General features: G+C 36.4%; 2 protein-coding genes across 5 annotated transcripts in view; both read right to left on the bottom strand.

Annotated features, from left to right (window-relative positions):
• LOC128935191 (LIM zinc-binding domain-containing Nebulette) overlaps positions 1-17,309 on the bottom strand; it is a 247,603-nt gene that overhangs the window by 73,047 nt on the left and 157,247 nt on the right. The gene's annotated exons all lie outside the window — the stretch shown is intronic.
• Positions 1-17,309, bottom strand: part of LOC128935190 (nebulette-like) — a 92,298-nt gene that overhangs the window by 33,892 nt on the left and 41,097 nt on the right. For all 3 annotated transcript variants that reach the window (XM_054273312.1, XM_054273314.1, XM_054273315.1), the window contains 3 exons: positions 12,325-12,429; positions 10,102-10,212; positions 3,507-3,617 (listed from right to left, as the gene is read on the bottom strand). In XM_054273312.1, the coding sequence (XP_054129287.1) occupies positions 3,507-3,617; positions 10,102-10,212; positions 12,325-12,429 (327 nt within the window). The remainder of the gene's footprint in view (positions 1-3,506; positions 3,618-10,101; positions 10,213-12,324; positions 12,430-17,309) is intronic.

The following is a 17,309-nucleotide window of genomic DNA, read 5'->3' as shown; positions in this document are numbered from 1 at the left end:
CTCTTTGTAGATAAAAGATACCAGGGCCTTAAAATCAGATGTGCAAACTGCCTTTTAAATGTCCATAGATGAGTGTATTGCAGTTTTCTTATTTGTAAAATCAGAAGATCACATCCTTATTTCATACGATGTAATGTTGTGAGGAGAATCAGTCCTTTCAACAAAGCAGAACATTTAAACTGCTGTACAAATATTAACATTGTTTTCGTATTCAAAATGCCCAAGGATGGACCAGGTCATGGAACAGACAAAATCATGATGCACAGCTTTGAGTACCTTCATCGAATGCTGCATGCAGCTTCCACATGGACCCAACATAGCAAATGCTTTCTTTGCTTTAGAAATGTAGCTGTCATGTCATTTCACCATTCAACTACATCCTTCCATTCACATGGTACTCAGATACACATAAAGCAAAAACGTGACATGACACTGTTTTAAGACCACCGCTTAGTTTTGGTCCCAGGTTTGGAAACTTCCAGATGAGTTAACTGATCAGCTCAGCACAGAAAAAGTAGGCTGATGGTCCCTGCTTCACTTTTCTGAAAATGACTTTGTGTGCCAAAGTCACATCATTAACATTCACTTCACAAAACACAAACACAATTTATAGAGAAAAGTACTCTGGTTTGGATAAACATGCTTGCCTTCAAGCATTATGTAGTATGTAAATTCTTTTTAAACTATATTTCCTGTCATTAGAAAAGTTAGTTGTGTTCATTTGAGAGCAATTTTCTTCAGACTAAGTATGAAAAAGAGAAAAATTATTTTATTAGACATGATCACAGTGTTCAGGAGTTTTTACAGTATTTCCCTGTTACCCAGTTTCTGCCCAAACATATTAATGATGTCTATAAACATGCCCAGAATGTTAATGATATTCAAAGTGGTGTGAAGGCCTACAGCACTTGACAGTTTCAAAATGTCAGCACAAATGTATGGTGAGCTGAATACAGTTTTAATTTTTAAAGGAAACTGGACATTTCACAGAGTTAAGTATAAATGTCAGCTTTATTTAAAGGCTGTGTAAATAGTCTTAAACACATCCTAATCCTCTTAGATGCAAACCCTCTATGTAAAGGTTGAATTGAGTTGGCAGAGCATTGTAGGTAAACATGTATTCTGCTCCCACAGGTAAACTGTGCTGAATGGTGGATAAAAGAGCTTTGTCCTTCTAGCTGCCCAGTAGTTTCCTTTCTTTTTCTCTGCACTTTCAAAGCTGTGATTACACAGATACCCTGAAATAGTGTGGAAAGATAAATGCTCCACATTTGGGATGCTGGCTGTTCCATGTTCTGACTCTGAGATGAAAATTCACATGGTTCTTAATTAAACCTGTACTTCCAAAAGAAGAAATCCTCAGCTATGCACCATGATGCCCAAATATTACCCACAAGAGATGTGTGCTTCTGCTGAGCAATAACCAGATTTACATAACTTGCTCCCCTATGTGTGATACGTATTTGTCCATTGCACTGCAGCTACTCATGAGCAACCAGAAAGAATCTGTTCTTAAACACATTAAACTAACTGGTTAGAGTTTTGTGTTGCATTTGGATGACTTATTTGATTTTTTGAAGTTTGCTCAGGCTGAAAATAATTTCCCCCATATTTTTTCATTATTTCTAACATGCTGTTAAAAGTTCTCATTTATCAAAACATCCTACCCTCCCATGCTTTCCTTCATTTCCTTTTCTTTTTTTTTTTTTTGCTTGTTTTAGGGGTGAAAGATGAAACAACTGCATTTCATTTATCCTCACATCTGTAACCTGCTCTCCTTAATTCTATTAGCAGGTGATATACAGCTGTAGAAGGGGAATAGGTTTTGCACTAGCATACTAACACTCCGAGTATGATGAATTTGCTACAGGAACTTGTCTCATATTCCTCCTAGTGCCTCCTAGTCCCTTCTCTGAGAGGGATTCACATCTTTCCAGCGTTATTTCCTTCCCTAGCAGTTCACCATCATGCCTACTGCTAGGTAAATAAAAAACCTCTTGCTTCTGGGGAAAGGCATTCACATTCCCAGCTCTAGGCTCTGTCAGCGTGACACCCTGATGCTTCCAACAGCAGAAATGGACAGTGTTTGACAGGAAGAGGGAATTCTGTAATCAAGACAGGTTGCAAATTACTGCTGGGAATTCCATTGCAGGTATTTCCCAGCAGCAGAAAAAAATTATTCTTCAAACATAATGCTTCCCTGAAGTTTTCCAGCAGCCTTTTAATCAGCAGCCAGCTGTCAAGATTCTGCACACAGACATACATCTAGCACTGACATTTAGTTTTCAGCCCTCATAACCTTAGAGTGTTTGTTGCACTGTTAGTAGGAGAAGATGGGGTAAATTTAAGATAATTTGAAATTAACATCCAAGCTATGTTTTCTACATTGTTAGCAGCAAATAAATATCCCATTTATCTAATAAAAAAGTGTCGTAAAATGACATGTCTGCCTCAATTGATTTGGTTACCTAAACAAGAATGGAACTGGATCATAACTTTTAAGGTTACGCATCTGCTATTCTTAAAAAGCTTCATGTACCCCTTAAAATGGCATCACTATTTTAACCAATCTTCTCCTAAAATTTGTTTTTCTGACAAGGAAGTTTTACAAAACCTAAAACTAACATAAATTTTTCTTCAAGGTTGTGTCTGTATCATTCAAGACTAATCTGGGCAGCATTTCTGCCCCAAGCAATGATGCATTGAGCTAGTATTTGCTAGCTTGACCACGAAATCAAACATGACCTGATTCTAATAAGAAATATAAATACCATTATTAGGTTTTGATATTGTGAAAGCCTTCAGAACTTCAGGAAGCTAACAAGCAGCTGAAAAAAAAAGCAATCAACTTTCAAAATATTGCTAAGTACTCCTATTTATTTGTAAGTTATCTAAATAAAACCACAAGAATAAATACTTTGGTCAAATGATATAAACCAGTGCAGGCATCAAACTGAACACTACAGCTCAAATTCTTTAAAATAAATCATTTATTAGGCTATTAAATTCTTTGGAAAATTCACTTGATACATATTCAGGAGATAAGAACAAACTTATCCATATGCATAAAAGAGTGCAAGAGCAGGGCAGAAACAGCTCACTTGTCTCCTCTACACAGCACCCCTGAAGAACTGCCCAAGTACTGGCAGGTGAGGACACTGAAACAACACTGGTGTTCATTTAAACAAAGAATGCACTTCAAAAGTAGCTACAAGTGAATTCAGAAAACCTGTGCCTGCAATTTTATTTCAAAGTGATAGCACTTAGTTACTATTGATAAACAGTAACTATCCTTTTCCACTGCATTCAGAATAAAATTCATATACTGTTACTCATAGCACATTTTATACACACACCATGTCCTAAATTACTTCAGCGCAAATAATTTATAAAAAATAGCAACTAAGGAAATATGGAAATATTCCATGCCCAATTCATTTCAGTAAGCTCTAGCAGATGTATCTACCCAAAACAAGCACACTCATTTCAGATGGGAGAGTACTTACATCACTCTGGTGTTTACTGACTTCCATGGCATGTTTAACATCTGGAGGTTCCCTCATACGTGCATAGTCTGAAAATCCTTTCTCAGCATCATGTTTTTGTTTATAGAGAACCTGAAAAGAGCAACATTATACTTTTGTGACATGAGAAGAACAGGTATAATAACATGAGCCAGGTTAAACCTAGCGGTGTAGTCTACCTGTATTCAGGAAGAAACTTAATAGATAATTTAACTCCTTCATGGGTCCAGAACACTGAAATGAGAGCAGCTTCCACCCAAAACAGAGACATATGAGGCATAGTCAGCGGTGAGATTTCTCTGCCTATGTTATTGCAACAGATGCATGAGTAGACAGGGGAAAGAAACAGTAATACACAAACAGAAAATTAAGCTTAACAAGGTGAGAAGACAGCCCAGGGAAAACACAATCAAAAGCCAGCTTTTTTTTTAAACACACTTGAAGCAATCAGCTATATAATTATTCTCCATTTTCAGAGAAAAAAATATTTTATGCATTTGTCATAAACAAACAGTTTCACTGTTTATTATAAACCCATTGCCCACAGTTCTATTTCTTCCACTGTTGGGAAGCAACCAGCACAATATGCATTTTGACTTAGCCCCAGGTTCACAAAGAAAAATAATATTTACATTCAATTGTCATCATAGTAAATGAAAATGGAATTGAATTGTGAATTTATAAACACCTTTACTTTTATAATAGAAATGGAACTCACTGTTGGGCATTCATCCATCTTTCACTGTACTGTGTTATACTTACACACACACACACACTACAACTGCCTGAAAAGCTCATCTTACACTTATCCTTGTCAGAAGCTCTTAGGCTTGTATTAAGGAAAATTCACCAGGTTTTGATGCCTAAAAAGTAGCAACCATCAAGAAAATTCATTCTCTAATAGCTCTCATGAGCAAGCATTAAAATAATCCATAAGAAAACAGCAAGTATTAAATAAGATAGAAAGCTGATTAGGAGGAGAAGGACTGACACAAAAACCCATGGTAGCAATAAAAGAATACTGTGAAAGTTTTGAGACGGAAACTCTCAACTACAGAGATTCAGACTCTTTTAGGACAGGATACTAGAATTGTGAGAAAATGCTGTATCTGGTTTTGCTTAAAGCAAGATTTCATCTGAGTTACAGAGTAGTGTGCCCAAAGCAATATGTTAGTATCTGCCCTGACTATCTCAGATTACAAAATGATATACAGGCTGAGACGTTAAGACAAGAAGGGAGGAAGGGTATTTTTTCACTGCTACTATGTGAACAAAAGTATCAAATCAGGGACCTTAAAATGTGCCACCTCCTTACCCAGTCTAACACAATCAGCCTTCTGCAGGAACAAACACAACTGACAGTGAAACAGAGTCCATAACTTGCCTACACTGTCTACATCTTGCAAATGGAAAAGCACATAATCCTTAACACAACTGAAGCTCCACTAACAAATGATTCCCCACAAAAGTGGAATTACTATACAAACATATGCCACAAAAACTCTTTTGCTAATTCTCCTTGCTTACACTTTTAAGATGTTTGTCTCTTAATGCCATTATGAACAAAAGACCCATATGGTTACTTCCAAAATCTACTAATTTACAGATATTTTATTACATTGCCATTTTGCTGGTTCAACAGCTCTATTTTTCCCTTGGTGAATAGGCTATGTATCCAAGATATGAAAACACAGTAACGCATCAACTCTCAGCATGAGAAATTTAGCAGAAATTATGAGTATCCACTGTCTTGGGAAAGGATGACCATTTCTCTAGCTTAATGTAGCAATATTTCAATTGCTTTGGCATCTGTTCTTCCTATCTTTTCCCATTATTTTCATTAACTCACTGAAGCAGTCTTGTTGCAATCCTAGGCTAGGAGGGGTTCAATTGCTGTCTAGTTTAGCTTGGGACAGTTTAGTGCAGAACTATTCCCAGATTTGTAAATCGCTTCCAAGTAAGCATGAAAAAAATATTTATCATTATTTCATCAATATTCTTAGTAACATTATTTTATAGGTTAGTATGCATACATTTATTTCTCAACTCATGCTGATTTTCAAGTTTTAGCTAAACTGAATTTCCTTAATCAAATCTACATATGAAACTACTCTACACAGAGACCAAGCATTATAGGTCACTGACATAACCTTTACCCTGTAGTGGTGCCATTTATTAACTTGAGAAATACAAGGCAATTATTTAAGTAGGTATGACTTCAGATTGAACCAATTTGTAAGTACTCATTTTTTATTTTTCTTCTCTCTTTTACACCAGTGTGTCAATAGGAAGCTGCATTAAGGAAGGTTTTGTGTTCCTTTAACCCAGCTCTGACTGGCCCCCTGTTTTGGCATACATTAAACACTATTACATTTTTATTTTTATTTCCATTTATAGTCAGTAAGATGTGCTCTGAACTTAAAATCCACAAAGTAGGATTTCGTAGAAGGAAACATTCAAGAACACCAAAAACAACACTTTAATCTCCATATAGAGAATTAGGTTATCCAATGTAATTGTATAAAACAGAAATATGGCAGTCCAGAAGACTAATACCTACCATCATAACAGAGAGAAAATACTCAATATGACATTTCCTACCATAAAAAACCCTGAAAAATTACATAAAACAATTTGATAATGTGTAATATGATTGGAAATTATGCAATAAACAACAAAATTTTTTTTGTAGTACAAAAAAACCCTCTGAATCTTCTTCTGGAAATTGAAAACATTGCTTAAGATTCTCTTGGTTCATCACCTTTATAAAGAAACAGGAAATACTGTTCAACATTGACTCTTTGAGATATTGCCCCGTGCAAAGTAGAAAATTAAACTGCCTTCAGTTTGCTTTAGATTATCCCTTTTAGATAAGAAGAAAAACAGTGCAATCACTTCTTATGGCAAAAATGAAGTGATGAAAAAGTGATGAAGTGTTTATTTTTTTTCAACATTTTTCCCCCAAGCAATTTTAAATATCTTTATCATTGTTTGTGACACCTTATTAAGAAAAATATTGTTTTACATAAGGAAGTATTCAGCATACTGATCCTCAGACAAGAAAAAGATTTGGCACAGAGCTAGCAATGATCAGAAATTTTCCTTCAGCAATATTTTCCACAGGAATATTGCAATTTCTACAAAAATTTCCATTTCCTTTCAGAAAAACCAAAATGAAGGCTCCCTACCTAGACTGCTCTCATCAAATTTATTTTCTCACTGTGAAAAGCAGGGAAAAGCAGAGAACTTTGTAGGCTGGTGAGGAGAGTGAAGTTATTCAGTGACAGGGGCTTCTCCTCTTTTTAGCTTTCCCTGGGGACAGCTATGACAAAAGTGAGAGACGGGGGAAATCTGGTTGCTCACTCTCAAAAAAGGCATTTAGAAGGCCACAGTCAAATTTTCTGTGAGGAGGAAAAAAATTTAAATTATAAAAGCCACCCAAGTATGTGAGCCTGTGAAACTTTTTTTCATTTTCCTGAAACATTTTTTCCCATAAACAACACTGGGATTTTTTTTGTTGGTTTTTTTTTTTTTTTTTGGTTTTGTGGGATTTTTTGGGGGTTTTTCTTGTTTGTTTTTTGTTTTTGTTTGTTTGTTTTGTTGTTGTTTTGTTTTTGTTTTGGGGGTTTTTTTTTTTTGTGGGTTTTTCGGTTTTTTTGGGGTTTTTTTGTTTGGTTTGGGGTTTTTTTGCCAGTTTTGGATAGATGTCATTCTCTATGGGTATTTATTTCCTTCTTCATTCCAGTTCTACAAAAAACACAAAAGAGTAAACATGGGTTTCATGCAAAAGCCAGCAGGAAGTCTTGTTTCAGGCTTTCCTGAGTATCTTGAAGACAGAATTGAGTATGATTCAATACAGCCAGTATGGGGAAGAGGCTGCACAGGAAGAGAACCACATGTGCCAGGGTGCTATACTCTCCACTACAGCAAGATCCTTATGTCAGTGCTGACACTGCATGGCAGGACCCCTGAAGGAGGAGATCCTGCCTCAGCTGAGATCACTGACAATTGCCACAAGAGTTAAAAGAATGCCACTGTGGTCAATGGTGCTGTGGCAGCCTGTTGGCTCCGGAGAGGACAGTGGAGGACAGCTGTAGTGGGGGGGGGGGGGGGGGGGTATAACTCCTTGAGAAAAACAGGATATTTCTCCTAGTTTCCTCCAAGTTCCTAAATCATGTGTGTGATTTGAAATTGTGTATCAAATTAATAAACTGGCCTGGATATAGGTAGGCTGAAGAGAGGGCTGCTGGGCAGCAGCAGCACCATTTCAGGAGCAAACTTTGCATCAGGGGAGAGCCCATTTGTGGGGGACACACCTGTGTAAGGAGATCCTCTGCCAGAGGCAGTCAGCCTGTGCCAGCAGCCAGCCTGGGGAAAGTCAGGGGCTCTCTTTCTCCCCCACCATGATCCTCTCCCCCCAATGCACCTGCTTGGCATGTGAGGCTGTGGATCCTGCCAAGAACACAGCACCACAGAGCAAGGAGAGTCCTGCTTGATCTGCCCACAAAAGCATTCCAGCCCAGCATTGCATCCAAGAAGCATGAAAAGGGAGTCAAAGGTGTAAATTTGTTCTAGTGTGGGTAGGGAGGACAAGGACACACACTCGTATTTTCCACCTCGGGAAATCAGAACTATTTTAAAATCGGGTTACTACAACTCAGAAACAGACTGCAATTCTGTGTTTGCAGCAGCCTTTTTGGAGCAGAGCTGGAGTCATGGGCAGCTGGTGCTGTTCTCTCTCCTTCCTATGGAATATCTGTAGCCTCCTCCTGAAGTGATGACCTGTAAATTCACAGCCCCAGCTAGACAGATGCAGCAGAAATCCCCTCTGCCATATCCTGACCCAGATGAAATCTGAAATCCTTGTATTAGCTACTTAGGTACTGCAGTGATAGGCACAATATGGATTAGATTTGAATACTGTGGAGAAGATTTTTCACTAGAAAATCCCTTGAGAGCTCTCTCAAAGTAGCATTAAATTCAGGTCCATTGCAGCAGTAAACCACAAGTTGGAAAAATGTGTCAGCGTATCTTTAAGTTTTATGGTATATTATGATTTATAATGCATCTACTCCTAAGGGGATAGTATGAATTTTGTGGGAAAAAATTCTGCTTAAATATAACTCAGCCTATATGCATATTTTTTTCTCTAGAACTGTTGGATGATTGAAGAAAGCCTTCAAAAACTACCACATAAAAATGTCAGTCTTTTCCTTAAAAGGGTTTTTTTATGAACCAATGGTTTCATTTTTAGTTTCAGTTATTTATCGTTTCTGCCACATCACCAATGTTAATTAACCTCATTTGGGTAAACAAATGTAGAATGCAATAATTTGGAATGAATTTGGGAGTAAATGTGTGGCAAAATTGTTAACTAATGTTTTATAAATCAAGCTAATGGCTTAAAAATGTTATACAAATTTAATTCCCAATTTATTTTTACTATAATTCCTCTAATCACTCACTTTACAATGAAATGTCACATTAATATCATTTCAGCTACTGTGGTGCTTTAACTTGTGTATATATGTTCTTTTTCAAATTCTGAAAACTAAAATATGTGTTATTGTATTTGCTTAATATAGCCTTGATTAACATAATGTTTTATATCAAAACATTTTTCCACAAGCTGTACTGAAATTTCAGTCCATTCTTTTTTATTAATATTTTCCTTTGTCTGGAAAAGTGTCACTGCGTTACAAGAATGCATATTGAGATACAATCAATATTATGGATTTAGAAGGGTGTTCCCTTCATGCACTGGCTGTTTTAAACCATATGTAGTTGATATCTTTAAGAGAGGAGAAAGCAAAAACAGAAAACCATGGAAGTGCTGGTGGACAGAAAGCCATGACCATCTATTTGATGTAATTCTCATGAGTAACAATGAAAATCTGGAGCCTCATTCATATTGCACATGCTTAACATTCATAATTCCACTGAGGTCAGTGGAAGTGAAGGGTCACCTGCCTACTCTTAGGGTATTATATTTTTGAGTCCTTGAAGGCAACTGAACCAAAATTTACTATTTTGCTGGTTGTTTACAAGCTTTATACTATATTCAATATTGATTTCATATTTTGATTGTATAAAATTTGTTGTAAGTAGTAGTATGCAGATCATCAGAAATACATTTGCTGCTACCACTAAGTGCCTTTAGAAGTCATTAAAGCAGTTTTCTTTTCTCTTGCCTTCAGCATCAAATATTTTATATTACATTTAATATATGTTAATACAACACCCAACTGGAAAAGTTACATAAGTGTCACCCATTCTATATGGACCATGCAATGTCACTAAATTCAATAATTCCTTATTGTATTCACAGATTTCACTGGATCAATGAATGCACTACCAACTTTTAAATGCATATTTAATAAACGTAAGTAAAACTGTCAACATTTTAAAAATGTGCAGTTTTTGAATTTAAGAAGTTATGGTGATAAACTCTGGATGATAAGCTCACCCAAATAAATCAAGCAGACAATCAAATGTCCTTTCAAGTATTTTGTTTAAAGTGTACTTATTCTTACACACAGTTAATCTAAAAATCATTTTTACAAGTCCAAAGTTGTACCTTGCTCTGAAGGTGCATTAATTCTTTCGCAAATACACTGTCAATTGTGGCTGGCATCTGCGGATAGAGAGGGTTGGAAAGGTCTTTCTTAGCAGCTCCTTTATATTTCACCTGGAGGACAGAAAAAGGTGATATAAAATGCAAAAATGAAGATACAGTAAACATACTACTTATTTTTTCTAGTAAGTGAAATGGCAGAGAACTGAACTGGAAAAAATTTCATTAACTGTCACTAACTTTCTAGCAAAAACATCTTTAATAATACTTTATGGGCATGTGCCTAATTCACAAAGCAACGCAAAATATCTCCGAATTAAATTCAATAATTTAAATGGAAATACAAAATAAAATAAGCATGGCAGTTTCTTCTATCCTTTCTCAGATCATTTTCAAATCCAAAAATTATTTTTCTTCTTTCTCTTTTACAGAGTCCTGAACAATGGGAGCAAATGGGAGACAAACCATAAATATTTTATCAACTAATAAGTAGCAGCAACTAAATGTAGCTAGAAAGGGGAGGAACACTGAAGTTTGCCTGTCATCATTTCTGTTTCATCTGTTCATATTACAGTCTCATTTTTAAATTACATTTTATTTATCCTGTTTTTGCTCCAGTATTCAGTATTGGCAGCTCCTCACAAAGGGGTTTTACAAGAGATACCAGAACAACAGCTAAAAATGTGTGAGACTTTTGCTTCAGTTCTAAGTCTTCCAAGTTCATAAAACAGTAATGGCAACACTGCTGTGAAAGCAATCATAAATACCAAAAATATTTCCAATTATACTAATGTCACTGATTTACTGTGAAATATACAGTCCTTCACTAAAGACAAATTCCCCAAATGCATTATATGCATACATATCAATAATTTGCTGTAATATTTGTTGCCGTTTCCCAAAACAGAGGGCTCTTTTTCACTGTTGTTAAGAATGTGTGTCCAAGATTTGCAAATACAGGTGATGGGACACTAGAGGTCAGTAATTTACAAGATAAACCATCCATCACATCATTGGCTTCAGGTAATGCTGGAATAAACAGGCAGCATGCTCAAAAGTGTGGTAATATCAAACCTACAGGGTTTAATATTTTAGAATATTTTTATATCTCTAAATCTTTGATTATTAGCAGTACATTTGCTGGAATCAGACAGATCAGATAAATACTCTCTATATACTGTATTTCTGTAGACTACAATAGTATGTCTCTTATAAAGTGCAATTACATCAGATTTGCTTCCCTTGGGACATGCCACTCCTCAGACAACAGGAAGATAAATACAAGAAAAGTATTTAATTGATGCATTCATATTGAAAGCCACATAGCAAATTATTGTATATCAGAAAGAGAATTTCAAATTTATGCAACCTCAGACAGTGATACTTGGACTTTTTTATTATAATCATAAAAGTGGCACAAAAATGAGGCACCAAAATTTTAATTTTTTGAAGGGCCATAGGGACAGAAAAATCACTCAGAACCAGCAATTCCTAAATAAAGCTGCTGTCTCTCAGGTGAAACTTCTGCTGCTGTTCTTACCTGTGGAAAATAATCAGAGATGGAATCCTACAGCACCTCGTACCTGGGACATGAAGAGCTGGCAGTAAATGCTGCTCTGACACTTTGGAAGCTATTGATCTTTCTTTTCTTTCTTTCAAGCTGTGTATGTGTGCACATGTCACAGGTATGCAGAGATACGTAGGTAGGTAGGTAGGTAGGTAGGTAGATAGATAGATAGATATGCAAGTGCTCAGGCAACCCACCGATGACCTGATGTCTGCCCCAGCCCTCTTGCGGAAGGGGGACAGGGATGATAACATGGAAACATTTTCCTTGTCTCCTGTTTGATATCAGGCTGTGAAATCTCCACAGCAGGGAAATTTTGCACAGGTGTAATTTGCAAACCTCATCACTGCAGAAAGTGCAACATTCTTTTCCTATTCCTCAGTTTATCCACACATAAAATGGGATAGCTAGGAATTGCTCAGAACCATTAATAAAGTGTCTTCAAATCCCAAAATAAAAGTGTCATGTAATTCCAAATTATTATTATTATTCACAATGCAGTATACACTAATTACAGCCTTTGAATTCACTTCAGCTTTAAACAGAATTATTATTTGAAATAAGCCATCCTTCCCCAGCTAAAAATCACAGTACTCAACTGAAAGAGTTTTTAGGAAGGATAAGATGCCAAGAAAATTTTTCAGTCTTTTAGATCTTACCTCAGAAATAAAAGCACCAAGGCTTTTCACATGTTTTAGCTGCGGGGTGTCAGGTACAAATATGCACTTGCCTTTAGATTTTTTAAACTCTTCTTTGTAGTGTACCTACAAAGAGAAGAAAAAGAAGTTTAATTGCTCTTAAAAACACACACACAGAAAAGCAAACATTGGTTATTTTAATTTTTTTATTATTATTAGTATTTCTATTTTATTTTATTCATGGATACTCTGCTGGGCAGCTTGCAAATACCTCCGGCTGGATCAAATTAAACCATAAAGGGAAGCTACGAGTTCTCACGCACATTACTAGGGCTATGTAAAAGTCACAGAACTCTTTAATAATATAGATGAAAAAGACAGGACTTTTCTCTACATCTAGAGCACATTTTCACGACAGTTGTAGATGTTTTAGTATCTCTAAAGAAAGAAGAATCGAATAATTGATCTCCTTGATCCTTGATCTCAAAGACAAAAATTGTTTAACTTCTAACACAGACCTAGCAAGCACAGATTCTGTATAATATCATCAAATGCCCCTTTATGAATCCAAGACTCACATGAATAAATTCAAGAGGCCACTGCTAAACTATTGCCTACAAAGTATCCAACACTCATGACGTTCGAGAAATTACAGAATTTCTCTAAGAACAAACAAATTTTAAATTGAGGCATTTTTTTTAAATGTGTATGCACATAGGAAACCATGAAAAAAAACCATCAGAACACTATGACGGATTTGGTAACAAAAAAAAGAAAGAAAAAAAAATAAAAAACCCGAACTTTTTTTTAAAGCAACCAATCTTTTGCTTACAATGGGGCAAACAGTATGAGCAGGTATAACAATCACATGAGCATTGCTAGAGTCAGAGTTATTGTTTGCATTAGTGAGACTGCAAGAAGGATAAAATCTATGGACATGGTTAACATGTAGGAACACTTTATATACAAACTGCATGAAGAAAGATGGTGAATTATGATGAGATGGACTAAGTAAGTTTTAACGACAGACACTTTACAAGGATAGCCTTAGATGTTTTCAGTGACATTTCTTTCTTTGTACAGAGAATTGTTTAGATCAATGCAAATTGAATTATTTAGTACTAAGCTTTCATGGTTATTATCTGCTACCATTTCTCTAACCTCATTTTCACATTCTGCCTAACAGCAGCTCGATGTTAGGCACTCTAGACTTGCTGACAAGCACTGACAGAAGCAATATGATCTGCATCTGAGCATTACAGAAATATGCAGCCTTAATATCCTCTTTCTCTGAATCCTTAATGGATATCACAAGTTCTAGTGTATGCTCCTCTACAGCAACTTGAAAAACTTATGAGAAGGATGGCAGCTTACACAGATTCAGTTCCTGTGCTATCTAAAGCAAAGTTTGTGTTTACTGAAAAATGGATTAGATAATGCCAAATTTATCTTAAATTCATGACTACTTTATCCTCACACAAGAAAAAATTTTGCTTGATATTGAGCTCATTCAGATTTGAACTACTGAAAGAATCTACTCGTCACTTCCACATCACATTGTCTGCTTTTGTGGATTACAATCTATCCTCAAAGAAAACCTTTTGGTGAACAATGGGTAACATTACTGTGTCATGACTTTACTCACAAAGCCAATGGTTCATGTAACCTGTGTGTGACATCATACACACAGGTAATCACAGAGCAAGACACAAAAAGACATTTTTATGGTAAGTATGAGCAGGCACTTACTGTCCTACCTGCACACATGCATTGGAAGTCTACAGAGCTGATTGTCTACTGGGTGAATCTGATAGCATTCCCAGTAGAAATTCCTGTAAAGCTGTGACTCTGACAGAGGAGACAGAGTCTTGTTGCTCACAACTTAGATAAATCATCCACAGATATCTGAAAGCTGACTGTAATTATATCCATTTTAATTGCAGAGCAATAATTACATTCAAGAATCAAACACAAAAGCTTCCTAAGGTATCACTTAATTGGGGGGAATGACAGAACATGACTAGAAGAAACAAAACTGTTCTGCTATAGAAGTCATACTTTCAAAAAAATTGAAAGCAGTAAATGACTAATGCCACCTCCTTAATCCTTTATTATTCACATTTGTTACAGTAACCCATGGAAGCCACAAAATGCATACAGACTCAAATACACAATTTAGAGAGAACATATAATAAAATGTTTGGTCAAATTCTGATCCAACAAACTCCATTCTGCTACAGTATTGTCCACATTGCTTGGAATCAGAAAGATGGAAGATGAGACAGGACAAGTATAATGAAGTCATGACACTTGCAGTTATAAAACATATTTAGTGTAAACGATGCAATGAAGATGTTCAAGAACTTGCCTATGATCGAACATAACCAATGAATGGAATGAACAGGCAGAGAAGCTAATATTCCTCTTCAAAGTCGGTAATTAAAAATTCAGGTGTCTTAAATATTGAATAGGAAATTTTGCCTGCAAGTGGCTTACCCCTCACCACAAAATACACTGTTTACATTGAGCAGATCTGTAAGCCTTGTGAAAAAAATAAATTGGAAGAATTTGCAAATGGTGGCCTGGAGCCACTGCTCTTTCAATATACTTCTGAAGTTCAATAGCTCACTTAAGGCTCAATTTTTCATAGTTCTCTCTAGATCCTTTTCTTCTCCCTGACTCATCATAAAACCAACTTTGACCACACACAACTATCCAGTAAAGTGGATTAAAATTCCTAGACAACCACCAAAACATTAAGTTTCAAGCTGCATTTTTTTCTTAATGGATATTATATGGGAAGATCAACTTTATAAAACAAGGGCATCCAACTTTTAAGCCGAAGCTTCCTGGTTCACCAAGAAAATTCATCTCATCCATGGCCTGTTCCACCAGCCTTTTTCAGGGGGAACAACAGAAGGGAGACTGTGGGCTAAAGGAAAGACTCCAATGGTAACAGCATAATCCAAGCAGCCACCATTTCTTTTATTCAGGGACACATGCTTATCTAACTTTATTAAAAATAGCTTTTGAGTATATTCATATTAATCTTAACATCAATGGTGTAACCATGTCAACAGTCATCCTGCCAAGATCCACTATAGAACTGTCATATCTAAAATACCCATTTTTGTTTAGAAAAACAACAAAAATGTCTGAACCTTCTTATCTAGCTTTTATGCTACAACAAAAGGAAACTTCTTCCCACTAAGTATTCACCTTTCCAAACTTAAATTTCTGAACTTATAATCTCTTATAAGACTAAGGACTGCGTCAGACCACAGATTCATCTAATACAGAATCCTTTCTCCGTGGCCATAGGAATCTAGTGTAAAGCAAGAGAAAATGGCAGGCATACAGTATTGCTATTAAAATATATAGTATTTTAGTAATCTCCAGCAATTTCAAACTCAAGGTCCTCTTGAGTTAGAGGCTGTGACTAGTATTAGTGAGTCCAGGTGAACAGCTGCACCCAGAATTAGGCAGTCAAAATCCTGCTATTTTGGCACAGTGTTTCCACTATTGGCTCTAGGTCTTTTGGGACTTTGCTGTGTAACAGAGACATCCTAAAGCTAAGCTGGACTCTGTGCAAGGACAGATAAATAGCAAGCAGTCCTATTTGTTTGCTTTAGAGGAAAGGAAGTGCTGGTACCACTCATTACCGCAATTCAGCAGAATCTTCAGAAGGCGGTGTCTGCCATTCTCCCAAAAAGGATTATAATAGTTTGGCCAATTACCTTCTATAATTGTTCCCATCTCTGCTTATAACAGTACAGACAACATCCCACCACATAATCAAAACAAAAAAAGAGATGAAAATACACTACAAGCAAATGGATGAGCTCAATTTCAATGTGGAAGAGAAAAGGCCTGGAGAGGAAGGCAATTCATATAAATCAAACACACATGACAGTTTTGAAAACATCTGTGGAGTAAAATTTCATAATAGAGGGAGATTAAATGGAACGACTGTCGAGAGAAAAAATCCAGGGGATATCACAGCCACAGAACAAACATCTGCCAACCTCAAATGAAATTGGGGATTTTCTCAAGAACGGGAGCACATAAACACTTCACAGCTTCCCCTACGTACAGCTCAAGGCTGGCAATTACAGATTCACCAAGGACTGCCAGTGTAACACTTTTTCAAAACCATATTGCCAAATTAAAGTCAGCCTGCAAAGAATGCAGGGCAAGCATAACACAGCCCCAGTATCTCAGGCATGTGCACTCCTGGCTCTGCATTCTGATGGAGATGTGCTGACAGCTCCACCATCAGAAAAGGACAATCACCCAGTCTCATGGCCAGCAAGGACACAGGCTGCTCCCCCAAGGTCATCTAAAGGGCCAAACAGAAAGCGCCATAAAACCACTGCACAAATAAAATGTACCAATGTACACCAATCATGAGTCCACACAAATAATAGTATGCTGAAAGGTTCATGCTAAAAAGGATAAGGAATATATTAAAAGTTCTGAATGTCAGTAAGTCAAAAAATGGAAGGTAAGAATGCAAACTCCTTGCAATTCATTGGTCTCCACAGTGAAATGTGCCGGGTGAGGAATTTATGCCCAGGTACAAAGGACTTCACTGGTCATAAGAAATTCCATTATAGCAAAAAATTCTGGGAAACAAAATTCATATTCTATGCATATTCCATTCAAGCCAATGAAGAAAAACCTACTGATTTCATCAGAGGCTGAATAAAGCCCCAAAGCTAGACGTTATTTTTAAACAAAGAGCCTCTTTTTTGAAATTAGATTGGTCTGGACCATTATACATTGTTCTTGCTTTGAAAGCATTAATAACACTTTGCCATTATGCCTGACATATCTCAAGGAAAATCTAACACACTTGCAGGCTAAATGCATCACAAGTTTTCAGCAAAAGCCCACATCCCTGAACCATTATAAGCAGGAGAAGCCTGGCTTGACTTAGCTATTCACCTTAGCTCTCAAGTCCCTGCAGAAAATCCAAGAAAATACAGCCACTCCATTTATCCATT

Source organism: Melozone crissalis, unplaced genomic scaffold (assembly GCF_028551555.1).
Source record: "Melozone crissalis strain CALT ecotype California unplaced genomic scaffold, PUWL_Pcris_2 ptg000016l_1, whole genome shotgun sequence".
Lineage (NCBI taxonomy): Eukaryota > Metazoa > Chordata > Aves > Passeriformes > Passerellidae > Melozone > Melozone crissalis.
This window is presented reverse-complemented; position numbering and strand designations above follow the sequence as displayed.